General features: G+C 36.7%; 1 protein-coding gene, 1 long non-coding RNA gene and 1 pseudogene across 2 annotated transcripts; 1 reads left to right on the forward strand and 2 right to left on the reverse strand.

Annotated features, from left to right (window-relative positions):
- The first annotated feature begins 3607 nt into the window (after positions 1 to 3607).
- On the forward strand, positions 3608 to 6178 carry LOC106307462. The gene is made up of 3 exons (XM_013744426.1): positions 3608 to 4730; positions 5152 to 5410; positions 5599 to 6178. The coding sequence occupies exons 1-3, from the start codon at positions 3733 to 3735 to the stop codon at positions 5764 to 5766; spliced, it is 1425 nt and encodes a 474-aa protein (XP_013599880.1). The 5' UTR covers positions 3608 to 3732; the 3' UTR covers positions 5767 to 6178.
- Positions 6179 to 6953: 775 nt separating this feature from the next.
- Positions 6954 to 8718, reverse strand: LOC106310324 (annotated as a pseudogene).
- A 1249-nt stretch (positions 8719 to 9967) lies between these two features.
- Positions 9968 to 10969, reverse strand: LOC106311238. Its single transcript, XR_001263963.1, has 3 exons — positions 10741 to 10969; positions 10603 to 10674; positions 9968 to 10501 (listed from the first exon to the last, which is right to left on the reverse strand). It is a non-coding gene; the product is annotated as an uncharacterized LOC106311238 (long non-coding RNA).
- Between the last annotated feature and the right edge of the window lie 4624 nt (positions 10970 to 15593).

Consider the following 15593-nt stretch of genomic DNA (forward strand, 5'->3'; position numbering starts at 1 on the left):
GCCCGTAGCGCGTATATTTCATGTCCGGACGCCATTTTTCTCTCAACTTTCTATTTTTTTCTTACTCACAACTCACGGCAATATATTTATCTCAACTTTTTGTTATTTTATTTTTCTTTTTTTATCATTTTATTTTTCTTTTTTCTTTCGCTTTTTTTTCAATGGTCGCTCACTTCTCACAGCTGCTATATATAGACATATGAAAAATATTTGCAAGACACTTGCAAGGGAATTGCGACGGATATTGCAACGGAATTGCAACGGAATTGCAACGGAATTGCGATGCCATTCCCCTTTGCAAGGGATTAGCGAGAGAGATTTGTCCCTTGCAAATATTAGTTACACTTAAAAAAACACCAAACTATCCGTTTTTTCCGATATTAAATGTCTTTCATAAAATAGTTACACAAAATTAAAAACGTGTATCACCAACCTATATGTTTTTTTGTGACGGAATTGCAACGAACGTATATGGTATTGCAATTCACACGCAAATTCCTTGCAAATTTGTAACGGATTTGCGACTACAGATTCTATCGCAAATTTGCGACGGTTTTGCGTGAGTTTGCGGAAAAGTCTCGCAAATTGGTTGCAATTTTGCGAGGAAAATATTTTGACGCAAATTTACGAGCGTTTTGCGAGGAAATTTTTTTTTGTCGCAATTCCCTTACGGATCCGTTGCGAATTTGCGAGGAAATATTTCCCCCGCAAATTTCCCTTGCAACAGGCGTGCTTTATTGTATAACCGTCAAATCGTATATTTTCATAACATGGATAAAACGGTATAGTTAAATGTAAATTATCATAAAACATGTTATATAATATTTATAATAATTTGCAGTATCGTAATAAACTAGTGAATTTGTTAGAAAACCAAAATAAAGTGTGAAATTAGGAAAATGTCCAATACATTGAAACTAGTAGATGCACAGTATACATGTCATACTACAAATTATCTCTGTCGAACAGTGAATAATAGTGTCTTTAGGTATATAGCTAATTATGAGATAATATTAAGGTATGAGATGCAAATACTCTGAAAAGAGTGAATAATAGTGTCTTTAGGTATATAGCTAATTATGGGATAATATTAAGGTATGAGATGCAAATACATAGCGAATCTAGAAAATATAATGAATGGAGGCAAAAACAGTGAAAAAAGATATATGATTGTTCGAACATTGGTTTTAGTGGGTGCAAATAAAAGAATTTAACCAACTAAATTGCAAGATATATATAAATTCTGGTGTATTTAATTTTAGTTGTAATTTTTACAGGGGGCTGCTGCACCCTTCTTGTTCCACCTAGATACGTCAATGTGCAAATACTCTAAAAATTATATAACAAAACTACACATTGTAGTGTTTCCACGTGGGTACCATAGAAATGGAAAATTAAAACCGAAGTTGAACCAACCAACGAGAGCATCAGAAAAAAGAAATCAAAACAAAACTCCACCAGAAAAAATCTTGAAGAGGAACATTAATCTCTAGTAGCACCATCAACGAAGGAAGCACTAGTGGAACCATAAATAAGCATAGTTGAAGAGCCATCTGCCTAAAAGAACTCACCACTATATAAGCTAGGTTCAAGCCTTCAAGGAAAACCTTTGATCAACTTTTTCAATTAGGTGTAATATTTTTTGTATTGAAAATGAAATATGGAACAAACCGTTGAGCAACATATTTTAAAATGCTTTCTAAATAAGTTTTGAGTGGGATATTTTTTACGGACTTACTATACTACCCCATTTGCTTTGAAAGCATATGTCACCTTGTATTTGCTGTGCTCTTATTACCTTTCCAATCACATTTTATATTTATTTACAAGACTTTGTCCGAATATAGATATTTATCTGCAGTGGACAGATGCGTTTGGGAGCCCATAATAAAGGATAGAGAGACATGCACTTTTGGATGATAGCTGAATATAGAAACTAGAGCGCCAAGTCGCTAAACCTATCCATCCCTCCACTCGATCGGTATCGAATGGTGTCATTCCTATCACCTCGAGGCATTGTCGATAGCCGCTTTATATCTGACACGTGGTAGTAGATTAGCATATTTCCTCTATCATCTTGTTACATACAATACTGCCCATGTTGCTAATCTTCCTTTACTTGCACTGGAAGAAAAAAGTAATTATCATACCTAACCGCTAATCTATGATGAATCTAAATAACACAAGACACAAAGTTCAATATTTATGACTAGATTGATAATTATTCTATTCTTTGAAAAGTATTCTTGTTATTTGTAAGTGTTTAGATTCTCTGTGTTTTTTAAATTGCATATTTTTGTATTTAATACATATTAAAAACTGATTATAAATATATCATTTTATATAACTAACTATTTTCTGAAATTTAACAAATAGTACTTGAATAAGTGTAACTTAATTTTTTTAAATTTAAAATTTATCATTCTTAACTGATAAAATTTACATATAAATGTAAAACGCAACCTTACAACAAATAAAAGTTCAAACATTTTTTTAATAGAAGAAATATTAATTTCAACACAATATAATGATTATAAATATTAGGAGTTGAAATTTCATTTAAATCATTATTGGACTTTTTAGTTTAGGGATGAGTCTATGAGTAATGATTTTCATTTTAGCTGTTAAATTATATGTTTAAGAACACTTTTATTATTATACGAATATTATTCATTAAACTATATTGGAAGTTGCATTAATACCCTACAATCGGATTTAACCAATTTGATCAACATCATTTTTATAAGTCCCGTTATTAATAGATTATGTGTTATACTTATTTGGTTAGCAACATAATTTAGAATAACTAAAAAAATGAAAATGATCATGTTTGTTACGCTAATGGCAGACACGTAAAGACCGTACAAGTCAAAATCATTGTATTAAGTCACACAATTCAACAAAACCATCCACGATAAAAGGAAAATTTCATTTTTCTTGCCACTTTTACAAGTTATTGACACAACTATTACCTAAAATAGTCTTTAATAGGAGAGAGTTAATTCACCAACCCGAATTCTAAAATGGTATGGTATGTACGGCATTAATGTTTGAAGAATAAATCGCTAAGCATTTAATTACTCGTGCTCTGTATGATTAATGACGTGAGGTTTTTAACTAATCACATTAAACAAAAGCCAATGATCAATGGCATACAGGCAGTGTTTTTAAAACCGGACCGACCCGATGGTTGGACCGGGTTCGACCATGAACCGGTTATATAGCCGGGTTGGTCTAGTACTTAGTTCGACCATGAACCGGCCACATAGCATGATTATATTTCAAAGTTATTAAACCAATAAAAACCACTAAAACTATCGAAAATCTGTAAATCATCCATATAAACAAAAAACTAATTTATATTTATAATATTGTATGTTCAAAATTGATTTATATTTTAACTATGCATCATGTTTACTAATATTACTTTTATGTTTACGTGCTAAAAAAATATTAAACCATATTATTGAACCAGGTTTGATCCGGTCGAACCATATTGAACCGTGACCCAAAATATTTCCGGTTCAGCTTCCGGTCCGGTTTTAAAAACACGGTAAATAAAACGAAATACAGGGGCCTTAATTTAACTAATCCTCTTTACCTTTTAGCTTCAAACTCAGCTCCTTCCTCTTGTATCATCTCGGAACGAACACAGTTTTAAAGGAAGAACAAAAAAAAGCAACAGAAACCCTAATTCGCGAAGAACCCTAATCTCAAAATTTCTGTATGTAAATGCATCTGAAGACTTCATCTGTAGCAGAACGGCGGTTCATCGGAAAAGAAGCCGCCGCTTGTTTACCTTCCTCCGATTCAGATCCCAAACCTAAGATCAAACATCATCGTCCTCTTCAGGTGCCCGAAACTGCGCAATCTCAGAGCCATCTGACCGTTGAAATTGCTGATTCATCGTCTCCGCCTCAGTCTTCTCACCCGTTTGATCTCCGCCGAGGGGGAGGAGGAAGCAGCCGCGCAAGCCTGGGCTCGATTTTGTCGTTTCTGTCATCATCTCTTCCGTCGATCCCCTCCGCGACGAATCAGAAGCTCCTCCGCCAAGTCCTTCGAGTCCGTTTGATATGCTTCCACCTCCGTTTCCTGCTTCTCCTCTCCGTCCCTCCTCTCTACGTCTTCTTCCTCTTGATCAGTTTCCGCTTCTTCCTTCTCTTCGTCTTCTCGATTCTCACCTTCTCCTTCATCCTTTCCATCTCTCTCAAACTCGCTCTTCCTCACCTTCCATCGATTCGCCTGATCATCGCTCGCTTGCTATCCCTCAAGCTCACCCCTGCGAGATCATCTCCCTCTTCCTCCTCCCAGGTTGTTTGGTCAATCGGGTCAAAGCCTGTTACAGAGAAGAAGACCAGTTCAGGGTCTTGGGTTCAGAAGTACAGCTCTGGGGATGTGTACGAGGGAGAGTTTCATATAGGGAAGTGTTCAGGGAGTGGGGTTTATTACTATTCGATGAAGGGTAAATACGAAGGGGATTGGGTTGATGGGAAGTATGATGGATATGGAGTAGAGACGTGGGCTAAAGGAAGCAGGTACAGAGGTCAGTACAGGCAAGGGATGAGACATGGAGCTGGGATCTACAGGTTTTATACAGGGGATGTGTATGCTGGTGAGTGGTCTAATGGACAGAGCCATGGATGTGGTGTGTATACCTCTGAGGATGGTAGTCGTTTTGTTGGAGAGTTTAAATGGGGTGTCAAACATGGCCTTGGTCATTACCATTTCAGGTAAAAAAGTCGTTTGTTAACTTTGTGCGTTCTCATTAATTAACATGCCAAGGTGAGGTGGTGTGGGTTTGAACACTGAAGAGTCGTTTAACTTTTGTAGAAATGGTGAAGTTTCTGTATAAGGGCCAACTATTAACCAGTGTGGAACTGAAATTAATGTGGTTTCTGATAGTTTCTGGCTTTCCATCTGAACTTTCTAGTTAAGCCTCTAGTTGTGTTTTGACTTAGGATGCTGAGTTAGGCCTATGTCTGTGTTAGGTCTAAGTTTATGGCTTTCGATTTTGAAGTGTTGATGGATTGTTAGGCTGCATATACGCTTTTTTTGTGGCGTTACTTACCTTAAAATAATTCGAATCAGTTACCGTGTTTTCTTGTCTAGTGATACCTGCCTAACTAACTTGAAACGACACCTCTGTTGCAGAAATGGTGATACATATGCTGGAGAGTATTTTGCAGACAGGATGCATGGTTTTGGAGTTTACCAATTTGGAAACGGGCATCGGTATGAAGGAGCCTGGCATGAGGGGAGAAGGCAAGGGCTTGGTATGTACACATTCAGGAATGGTGAGACACAGGCAGGCCATTGGGATGACGGTGTTCTCAGCTGTCCTACCGAGCAGACCACCCGTCCTGGTTCATCCTTTTCCATCAGTCATTCCAAGGTTCTCGACACTGTCCAGGTAACTTATAAGCTTATCGTACTCCTACTAATACATACAAGTTTAGGTACTTTGAATTTTGTTCATCTCTCGAGGAGTTGAGAGACCAATTTGTAAAAATAGTTTTAATTTTCACATGTGTGTGATTGGTACAAATGGAATACCCACATTAGGTTTGGTCCTTATCTTTTTCTTTCCTCAATCAACAGCAAGCTAGGGAAGCAGCCGAGAAAGCACATGAAGTTGTGAAAGTGGAAGAGAGAGTGAACAGAGCAGTGATGGTAGCAAACCGAGCAGCAAATTCTGCTAGAGTTGCTGCAACAAAGGCTGTTCAAACCAAAACATATTACAGTAGTGGCGGCGATGATCCCTTATGAGTTCGTGTGTCAAAGCTTTTGATATAGTCACAGTCATGAATCTCACCTCGAACTTCTTCGGTGACATGAGAGAGAAAAATAGAGACATCTAGAGAATGGCAGTCAAAATTTGCATCTCCGTTGAGATTATCTTGAAGGTGGAACCACTTGGAACCAATGTCGAGATCTCATATAAGTATTAAATAAGAGATCTGGCTATGGAGCAAGCAATGCAGGTTTACATTTTTCTTCTTTTCTCCCAGCTCTTTTCTTTGTTATGAGCAGGCTGGTTTATAAGCTGTACATAGGTTGTTGAAGAGTAAGCAATGTGTGTTAACAAAAGATCTTTGTAACAAGCGTAACCCATGTAGAGAAGCAACAAAACATTGTCTTTTACGTTTTCAACGTGTGAATAACAAACATCTCTTCCTACTAGATTTCTTTTCAACAGAAAACGACAAGTTATAATCAACTTGACACGATCAATCAAGATAATGTATAATGAATTGACAGAAGATTACGTATATAATGGCCAATGACAAGTGCCAACAGATTCATCTGATCTTGTAAATGGTTATGGTCTTCATCCAGCTCCCAGCCTCTTGATGGTACGATCAGTGCTGTCATAAGTCATAACCATTCAGACACAATTAATGAACCAGAACTATGAAAAAACTAACCACAAATTAGAAGAATTAAGCAACTGGTTTCTTGTAGGTGGCATAGCATAACCCGAGCTTTACAAAAAAAAGTGAAAAACAGAGCTTGTGTCACATAGTTAAATGGGCCCAGGCCCATGAGACGATTCTCTCCCGCTCTCAGGTCCCCGTTTTAGTCTAACATGACCGGAGAACTCCCCAAAAAAAACTAGAATAAGAGAAGAGATGCAGAAATCGTTCTCGTTGATCCAAACGGTGGCAATCTCCGGCGTATTCTCCGCCGTCTCTTGCTGGTGAGTAATTATTCTCCTCCCGCTCCATTAACTCTGATTTCTCGTTTCAATTTCTTCAATTTAGGGTTCATAATAATAAGTCGTGTGTTAATTATTAAGGTATGGATTCATGTTCGGTAGAGAATCGGCGAGAAAAGAGCTTGGCGGTTTGATCGAAGATCTCCGTCGCGGAGGTTCGGACTCTGGTTCTCCTCCCCCATTCTTGAGTTAGGTGACGATAGCTCTTTTTGCACTCTTGTTTGAGCAATTATTGTTGTATAAACTGACGTAATCTCAGATCCTTATATGAAAAATCACTAGACATTTACTATCAGTGTAAACCACATTGATTAAGATCATAAGGATTGTAACACTCTACTCTTTCATCTCCAATGTTTATTATGTATCAGACATCAAGAACATGAACTTTACAATCAGGGCAGCGTTGGTTATTCGAGTCTAAATGATGTGTTATTTGATATTTAAGTTAAGGGACGAGACGAATGTTTCATTTCATTATGTTCAACTTCGGCCATGTATACAATATATGTGAGAAATTAAACTAGAGAAGTCTCTTCAACCATCTCAACGATCCTCCTGCCTCTGACAAATCCCACATAAATCTCACTTCCTGTTTGTGTCTTCTTCAGAGAGTCGTCTCCTCCTGCCATGACCACCTTCCTTCTTGTTCTTAACAAACTCTCCACTAACTGCTGCCAGTTTTGTCCCTCAAACAACCTCTTGTTCATTCTTAGGTAAGTAAATGATGTCTCAGGTCAAGTCATATCTCTCTAATGCATTCTCCCCTGCTAGCCTGCCTCGTTGCGCTCTGGACTTGTTTAACCAGCCTTCCGGCGAGCAGTTTGCGTACTCAGGTTGTTCTCCATGCCGGTGAAGCTGAACACAATACCATGTGTGTTGAACAGCTTACTATTGGTAAGTACCCGTCATGGTTTATTGTGTTGTAAATTTGTAATACCCAGCGGTTAGCTCAGCAGCGTTTGACCTGGTGTTGTAGTGCCAGTATATTCCGGCTACTTTTCCTGATAGCTTTGCCCCGGTTCCTTGAAAGATTGCTTTCGCCAATGTTAGAAGTTTGTGTCCGTGTTCCAGTAGCTTCCCTGAATACCAATCCATGAAAAACTTTCCATATATATTTACTGTTCCATATCTCCTGAAAAAACTCAGTATCTTCTGGTAGGTTCTTGTACTCGCCAGCATCATGAGGCCCACTTGTTCCCCAGTTAGTCTTCTCGACTGATTCAGCATATGCTTGAAGCGACGATCTCAAATACTGCAAATCAAGAAGTGTATAGTTATGTAGAATATTGGTGCAGTTAACTGTACACTATACAATATGTCACTAGCTTAACATACCTTTTCATAGCACTGAAACTCTCCAATTCCCGAGAACTTCCGGGTCCCATTGCTCTCAGGGTATGATGGGTATCTCAACTCTCCACAAGGTCCCATTCCTACTTGAATTTCCTGCAATACATGAAGAAATGATGTGATTAGGTCACTGTATATATACTGCCCATGTCTTATATGAAGTTGATTCTTTTTTTCTTTAAAAGAGTCTAGATGCTTGCTTACCGCAAATGTCAACTTCTATGTAATTACTGAATCTTTCACGGAAACTCCTTATAAAATCTGAATTGACCTGGATAGGTGTTCTTCCTCTTAAGGACATGCACATTAATCACATCCCAAGGATATATACTCTGGATTCCTTCTCACAGATTTGTCTGTGTAGACAAGATCAGGGTTCTTGCTATTTCTTCAAGCACCCATGGTGGCAAGGGAATACTAGATTTTAAAAAGAGACAAACATTAGCTAGGCTAGAAGTGAGAGACAGAGATCTTGTTCAAAAGGGAGAAACTAAAGTTGCTTTCATTACCTGCAAGAGACTCCAACGTTTCTTCCACATTATACTTCATAGGTCCATCTTTCTGAACCATCTGTATAAGCTCAGCATAGCCTTCAAGTTATACTTCATAGGTCCATCTTTCTCAATCAATCCCCACCAAGCATAAACCATTACACTACTGCCTCAAACAGGTACACTCTTCGAACCCTCATTTCGTAGTTAAGAAACAAATTTGTTACAAGAACTGATAGTATAAATTATAGAACATACATCCCCCATTCTCTATCATGATTCCTTATGTTAATTTAAAGACAATAGTGATGTATTCTTGCCAAGTATATAGATACATGAGCTCAGTTTCTGGTTTTGTTCGGTTAACAATGATAATATGCATGTTGTGAGTCTTATGACCTCTACGGACGCTTTAGTGTGACTCTTTGTATCGGAAGTCTACGGTACGCAGCATTGTAGGACAAACATGATTGTGACGAGTAATATTATGTACATGCAAAGTTTTGAGCTTTATTATGGACCGATGGTCGAGGTTATGGATCTGTTCATACATGCATCTGCAAGAATCAATAAAAAAAAATAATGAGTAAAATGAGTTGATATCTTCTTTCCACATACACCTACTTGCTTAGCCTCCCCACATACATAGTTTCTGACTTTGATCTTCATTGCTTGATCTAATTTAGTCTACATCTGATTAGTGCTTTGTGTCTTGACATTGGTTAGAAAAATCTAGTGTGTGAGTTAAAAATCGTGGGATGGTGACTTGTTTTATTGACTTTAGGGAGTTTGATACAGTTGAAATAATGGTAAAATTCATTCATGTGTGTATTTGCTGGGGCTGAGCTTGAGTGAATGTCGCTAATCTTCGTAGACAGAAGCATATAGTGGCTAAAGCAGACTATATGGTTTGGTCATATAGTTTTGTCACCAATTCATCATAGGCTTAAGTTGTTAAACTAAACAAGTCAGAACCTTAACATCGGGTGGTGCATCGGGTTCAGAAAGTTGTTAAGCGCCCCGAGTTCGAAACCTACCACTTAAATTTACTTGCCTATTTGCGTGGCCAGATAGCATATGTATTTAACTCCCATGTAAAGCAACTGGGTGTTGTTCAAAAAAAAAAAAAAAGCATATAGTGGCTAAAGCAGACTATATGGTTTGGTCATATAGTTTTGTCACCAATTCATCATAGGCTTAAGTTGTTAAACTAAACAAGTCAGAACCTTAACATCGGGTGGTGCATCGGGTTCAGAAAGTTGTTAAGCGCCCCGAGTTCGAAACCTACCACTTAAATTTACTTGCCTATTTGCGTGGCCAGATAGCATATGTATTTAACTCCCATGTAAAGCAACTGGGTGTTGTTAAAAAAAAAAAAAAAGTAGAGCAACTGGGTTTGCCTGTCGTCGGTGGACCGGCCCTGGGAATTAATCAAGCCTTGGGGTTTATCCTGGGTTATCAAAAAATAGAACCCTTAACAATTAAGCTTTATAGTGTCATTGTCTTGCTTCGATATTTTTTCTGCTTTGTGAAATGTGATAAGTGTTCATACAATAGATATGCGAGAAAGTTAACGAGTTTGTATTTTACCAAAATCAAATAAATATCTTTTCGCATTAGCACAAGATATACTCTCCCACTCTCCTTTTATGTTTGAAGCATGACAAGACATAGTTTCTCATAATTCAATACACAGCTCTGCGCAATGCAAAGATATTTTGATTAGGAGTCATCAAGAGAGAGGTTTTCAAGATTCTGCAATGGGGAAAACTGAGCCTATACGGTTGTTGCCAAGTAGGTAACATTTGACATTAACATTGTATGGACCCAGCTGAATATGGCTTTCTTCTCTTCACTGTGAAGACTTCACACGAATAAAACACATTGTGTAGAGAGCCAACTCGAACTCTGGATCGTTAGCAGCTGATGCTCATGAATCAGGCTGTAACGGAATCATAAGTGTGATATCTCAGTTAAACACCTGCATGTTTCCTAGTATGTATATTGGAGGAAACATTATGTGTTGAATGAAAAGTATGTTACTTTAACAATTTCACCGGGGAAATCTATATAGCCTTGATAATCCAATGTTCCTTTGGCTTCCTCCAGGTAAAACTACATTTAAGGATTTGAAGATTTTAATGATTTTATTTGGCAAGAAAGAAAGAAAAAGGGTTGTACCTGAAGCCAGAAACTTGTTCCGCACCAGATTGTTTGATCTCACCTACAAAGACATGCCAGAGGTACCAAACTCAAATGTTGAAATGTTTTAGATCCCAAACCATGTGTGAATGCCTTATGGACATTCTTTCTTTTGCTTACCCCACTGATTCTCCTGTGGTGACATTATATATAAAGCTTGACCGTTATGGGCACCGGTGATGATGTCACTTGAATTTTAACTGACAATAAAAAGCTTTCTAAATTCTACGTATTAGTTTATTAGCAAAGTTTAAGCAAAAAAAAAAGCTTCTACGTATTGTGTTCTTTTCAGCTAAATCTCCCGAAACTCCTTTAGGTTCTGAGTGAAAGCGAAACTTAAAAGCGTATGAACCTTATTTCACTACCATAAGACAACTGATATTTGTAAAGAATAATAAGAACATAAATCAAAATTACAATACCGAAATAAAGTAATAGAATAATTGCAGAGTCGAGATGATTAATCTCTTTCCTTAAATCTTTAAACGCCCTGTAGTGTGACGGTTTCATAATGCTCAGATTCCGAGCATACAACTGCAGCATTGTTTCTGTTTACCATCACCGAAAAACAGAATCTATCGAACCTAATTTTGTGAAGTACTCTCAGACTCAAAATAAAAAAAATACTAGTATAATTATTCTGAGTGGATTTTCTCCACCATGATTTTGATCGTATGAATCTCTGTATATATAGGAGAAATGCTTTATTCCAAAAGCAATAACTTGAAAATAAAACGTACACATTAACTCAAATAATTAAATTTCAACCGATCATTATGAGAGTCAATGGCAACGTCTTTTACAATCAATAGCAAAGATATTTCTGAATCATAAAATTAATTTGATTTTGACCCAAAGCATTACTAGGGTATTAGACTAGTTGTCTATTTATCAAATTAATTTTTAATTCCAAACCAGTCTATTCCAAATTTAATTTGGTTAACTCGGTTTAATGTGCGAACACATTTTAATGGACTGTATCTTTTTACTAATATACAATAGTATATTTATATGGTGATGAACCATTTTATTACTTCAACATATATAAAAAAGAGGACTTTCACCTCGTATTTTTACCTGGGACATTTATAATTAATAACGCTCGTTTAATTTGTACTTGCTGCCGACAGTTAGTTGATTTTAATTTTACAAGTACAAATGAAAATAAAAAGATAATGGCTTATATACGATAGTGCCATAAAATGTGTTCTTTTTCAGTAAATTTCGTAATTAAAGTAACAAATGTTAAGTATTTGTGGAGGTATTGTAATTGGTAGAAATATCAAAAATATGTTCCTATTTTCTACCGGAACGAGATAGTTGACTCATAGCATGCAAATTTACGAATATATATATAGTAGGTGCAATCACAAAAGAAGTGTTTAGAATTAAAATTATATTGATAAAATGTTTTAAAATATTACAAAGGATCTTTACTTTATTAAGAACACTCAGTACAAAGAGCTCGAGAGATTCTTTATGATTTAGATCACTCAACTCACTTGTATTACAACACATTCCAAACCTTTATTTATAGTCTACTGTCTAAAGAATATTTCGTGGAATATCCTTTAGAACTTTAATATCTTACGATACATACCACACAAGTTATATCTTACATCACACACCACACGTAATTGGTGTGACTCTTTTGGCTAATATGATGACATATATATATATATATATCATTATATTAATATTATCTATGTCAACATCAACTAAGTATGACATATATTAGCTAAAAGAATCAACCCCAACTAAGTCTGGTATATAATGTAAGATATGATTTGTGTAGTATGTATCGTAAGATATTTGATATCTAAGGAATATTTCACTAGTCGTCTCTACACTCTTCGTATGCAGATAAACAATGCTCATAATAATCAATCATAATCCTATGTAGTTGGACGCCTAAATCATGAAAACCATAAAACAATTTTGTTACGATCTATTTCTCTCTCGTAACTATTATATAGTACTATGTCCACACAAAGTTAATGCTTCATTCTATATACCCATCAAAAGAATATTAAATACCACTTTGGAAAATTCAAAGTTAGAATCTTATTTACCTCCGAATTAAAAATTCGAAATCTATTCACCATAAACCATGATTAAGCTTGGCTTAATGTGTACCAACATATGTTTAACCATTAAACACCAATCACCTGGCAAAACTCAAATTAAACCAAGAAAATACTCTAGAAAAGTTATTAATTTTACACTCATCCGAAAAAACCAAAAATTTGAAAATCAAAGAATCAAAATTCCCAAATCGTCAAAATCGAGAAGAATCGGATTATTTTATCCCTACTGGTTTTAATGATTTGGGGATTTTTACCTTTTAAGTCTTGGGTTTTATTTCCGGTGAGTGTGAGATTAATCGCTTTAATAAGGAATTTTCTTGGTTAAGAATATAATTGGTACACATTAAACCAAATTTAAATCATGGTTTAAAGGTGAATAAATTTTAAACTTTGAATTCATGAAAAACATGTATTCACTACAAGAAAACACAAGATTAACGAGGAAAATTAACGAGGAATATTTTTCCTCGTTAATTTACGTCGACTTTACGAGAAAATTACGCGGAAAAATAAAATCAGCGTTATTTCCTCGTAAAGTAACGACGAAACAGTTTCGTCGTAAAGTCGATGTAAAGTGACGTGACTTTTATGAGGAAATCGTATTTCCTCGTACATTCCACGTAAACTTAGCGTGGTCTTTACGAGTAAATAATTTACGTCTACTTAGCGACGAAATTTTGAATCCACCAACTTTGTTTGTTACACGTTTTTTTTTCAGCCACCTAACTAATTTTCGTCGTAAATTCGTAGGAAAAATACAATTACCAGATTCGAAAATTTTCTATAAATAGGGACGTTTGAACATCATTTTAAACACACCAACAAAAAAAAACGTGAAGGAAAAAAAAATGGCTGGCTCCGAGAATATTTTCGAGTTGCGAAAGTGGATGTATATGCATAGAGATGCTAACGGAAGAGTGACGAAAGACTTGTCGGAAATGCAACAATTCGAAACTGGCAAACCGTGAAAATGTTTGGAAGCATTTAATAAATAGAGGTTTCACGGCAAATTACTATATCTGGTTTCAACATGGAGAAGGTTTTAATTATGATCAGAATGAAGCTAGTAGTAGTAATAGCAATTTTCAGGAAAAAGAACCGGTTGATCATCATTTGCATAATGAACATAGTTACCATCAGGAGGAGATGGTAGATTATGATAGGGTTCATGATATGGTAGCTGATGCATTCGTAGCTCATGATGAAGATGAAGAACCTAATATAGATGCAAAAAAGTTTTACGACATGTTAAACGCGGCAAATCAACCACTTTACAGTGGTTGTAGAGAAGGTCTCTCTAATTTGTCGTTGGCTGCTAGAATGATGAATATTAAAACTGATCACAATCTACCTGAAAGTTGCATGAACGAATGGGCGGACTTGTTTAAAGAGTATTTGCCGGAAGACAATGTGTCTGCTGATTCTTATTATGAGATTCAGAAACTGGTTTATAGTCTTGGGTTGCCTTCGGAGATGATAGATATTTGCATCGACAACTGCATGATCTACTCGGAAGATGATGAGAAGTTAGAAGAATGTCGATTCTGCAAGAAGCCACGATTCAAGCCGCAAGGACGGGGACGTAATAGGGTACCGTACCAAAGGATGTGGTACCTACCAATTACAGACAGATTGAAAAGATTGTACCAATCAGAGCAGACAGCTGGAAAGATGAGATGGCATGCCGAGCATACTCAGACGGATGGTGAGATGACTCATCCATCAGATGCAAGAGCCTGGAAACATTTTAACAAAGTACATCCGGATTTCGCTAGCAATAGCCGAAATGTGTATCTCGGATTATGCACAGATGGATTTAGTCCGTTCGGAATGTCAGGGAGACAATATTCATTGTGGCCAGTATTTCTTACGCCATACAACATGCCACCAGAGATGTGCATGCAACGGGAGTTGCTATTCTTGACCATATTAATACCTGGTCCGAACCATCTAAAAAGGTCCCTGGATGTTTTCCTACAACCACTGATAAAAGAGTTGAAGGATTTGTGGTCAACAGGGGTGAGGACGTATGACTGTTCAACGAAGACGAATTTTACGATGCGAGCGATGCTTTTGTGGACCATAAGTGACTTTCCTGCCTATGGGATGTTGTCTGGATGGACTACACATGGGAGATTAGCTTGTCCATATTGTAATAGAACGACTGATGCGTTTCAACTGAAGAATGGTAGGAAGAGAAGTTGGTTTGATTGTCACCGTCGATTTCTTCCCATTGGCCATCCTTACCGAAGAAACAAGAATTTGTTTAAGCACAAAAGGGTTGTGAGAGACACTCCTCCTCCATATCTAACTGGAGAACAAATTGAAGCGAAAATTGACTACTACGAAGTTAACGAAACAGTTCGTTGGTGTGGCAATTGGCATGTCCCTGGTAATATGCCTGATTCTTACGGTGTTCATCACAACTGGCACAAGAAGAGTATATTTTGGGAGTTCCCATATTGGAAGGATCTTCTGCGCCACAACCTCGATGTGATGCATATAGAGAAATTTGAATGTCCAGGGAAGACAAAAGACAACATAAAATCAAGGTTGGACTTGCCGGATATTTGCTCAAGAAGCGAGTTACATATAAAAAGCAATGGACAAGTTCCAATTCCGATATTCAGATTGTCTTCGAAAAAAAAGTCGGTGTTGTTCAACTGGGTGGCATCAGAAGTGAAGTTCCCCGATGGGTATGTTTCAAATCTCTCTAGATGTGTTGAAAAGGGTCAAAAGTTCTCC

This window comes from Brassica oleracea, chromosome C8, assembly GCF_000695525.1.
Source record: "Brassica oleracea var. oleracea cultivar TO1000 chromosome C8, BOL, whole genome shotgun sequence".
Taxonomy (NCBI): Eukaryota; Viridiplantae; Streptophyta; class Magnoliopsida; order Brassicales; family Brassicaceae; genus Brassica; species Brassica oleracea.

Coding starts and splice junctions, on each gene's coding strand:
- LOC106307462 (XM_013744426.1), top strand. CDS start 3,733: ATGCATCTGAAGACTTCATCTGTAGCAGAACGGCGGTTCATCGGAAAA. Junction 4,731..5,151: donor CTTGGTCATTACCATTTCAG/GTAAAAAAGTCG, acceptor CCTCTGTTGCAG/AAATGGTGATACATATGCTG. Junction 5,411..5,598: donor AGGTTCTCGACACTGTCCAG/GTAACTTATAAG, acceptor CTCAATCAACAG/CAAGCTAGGGAAGCAGCCGA.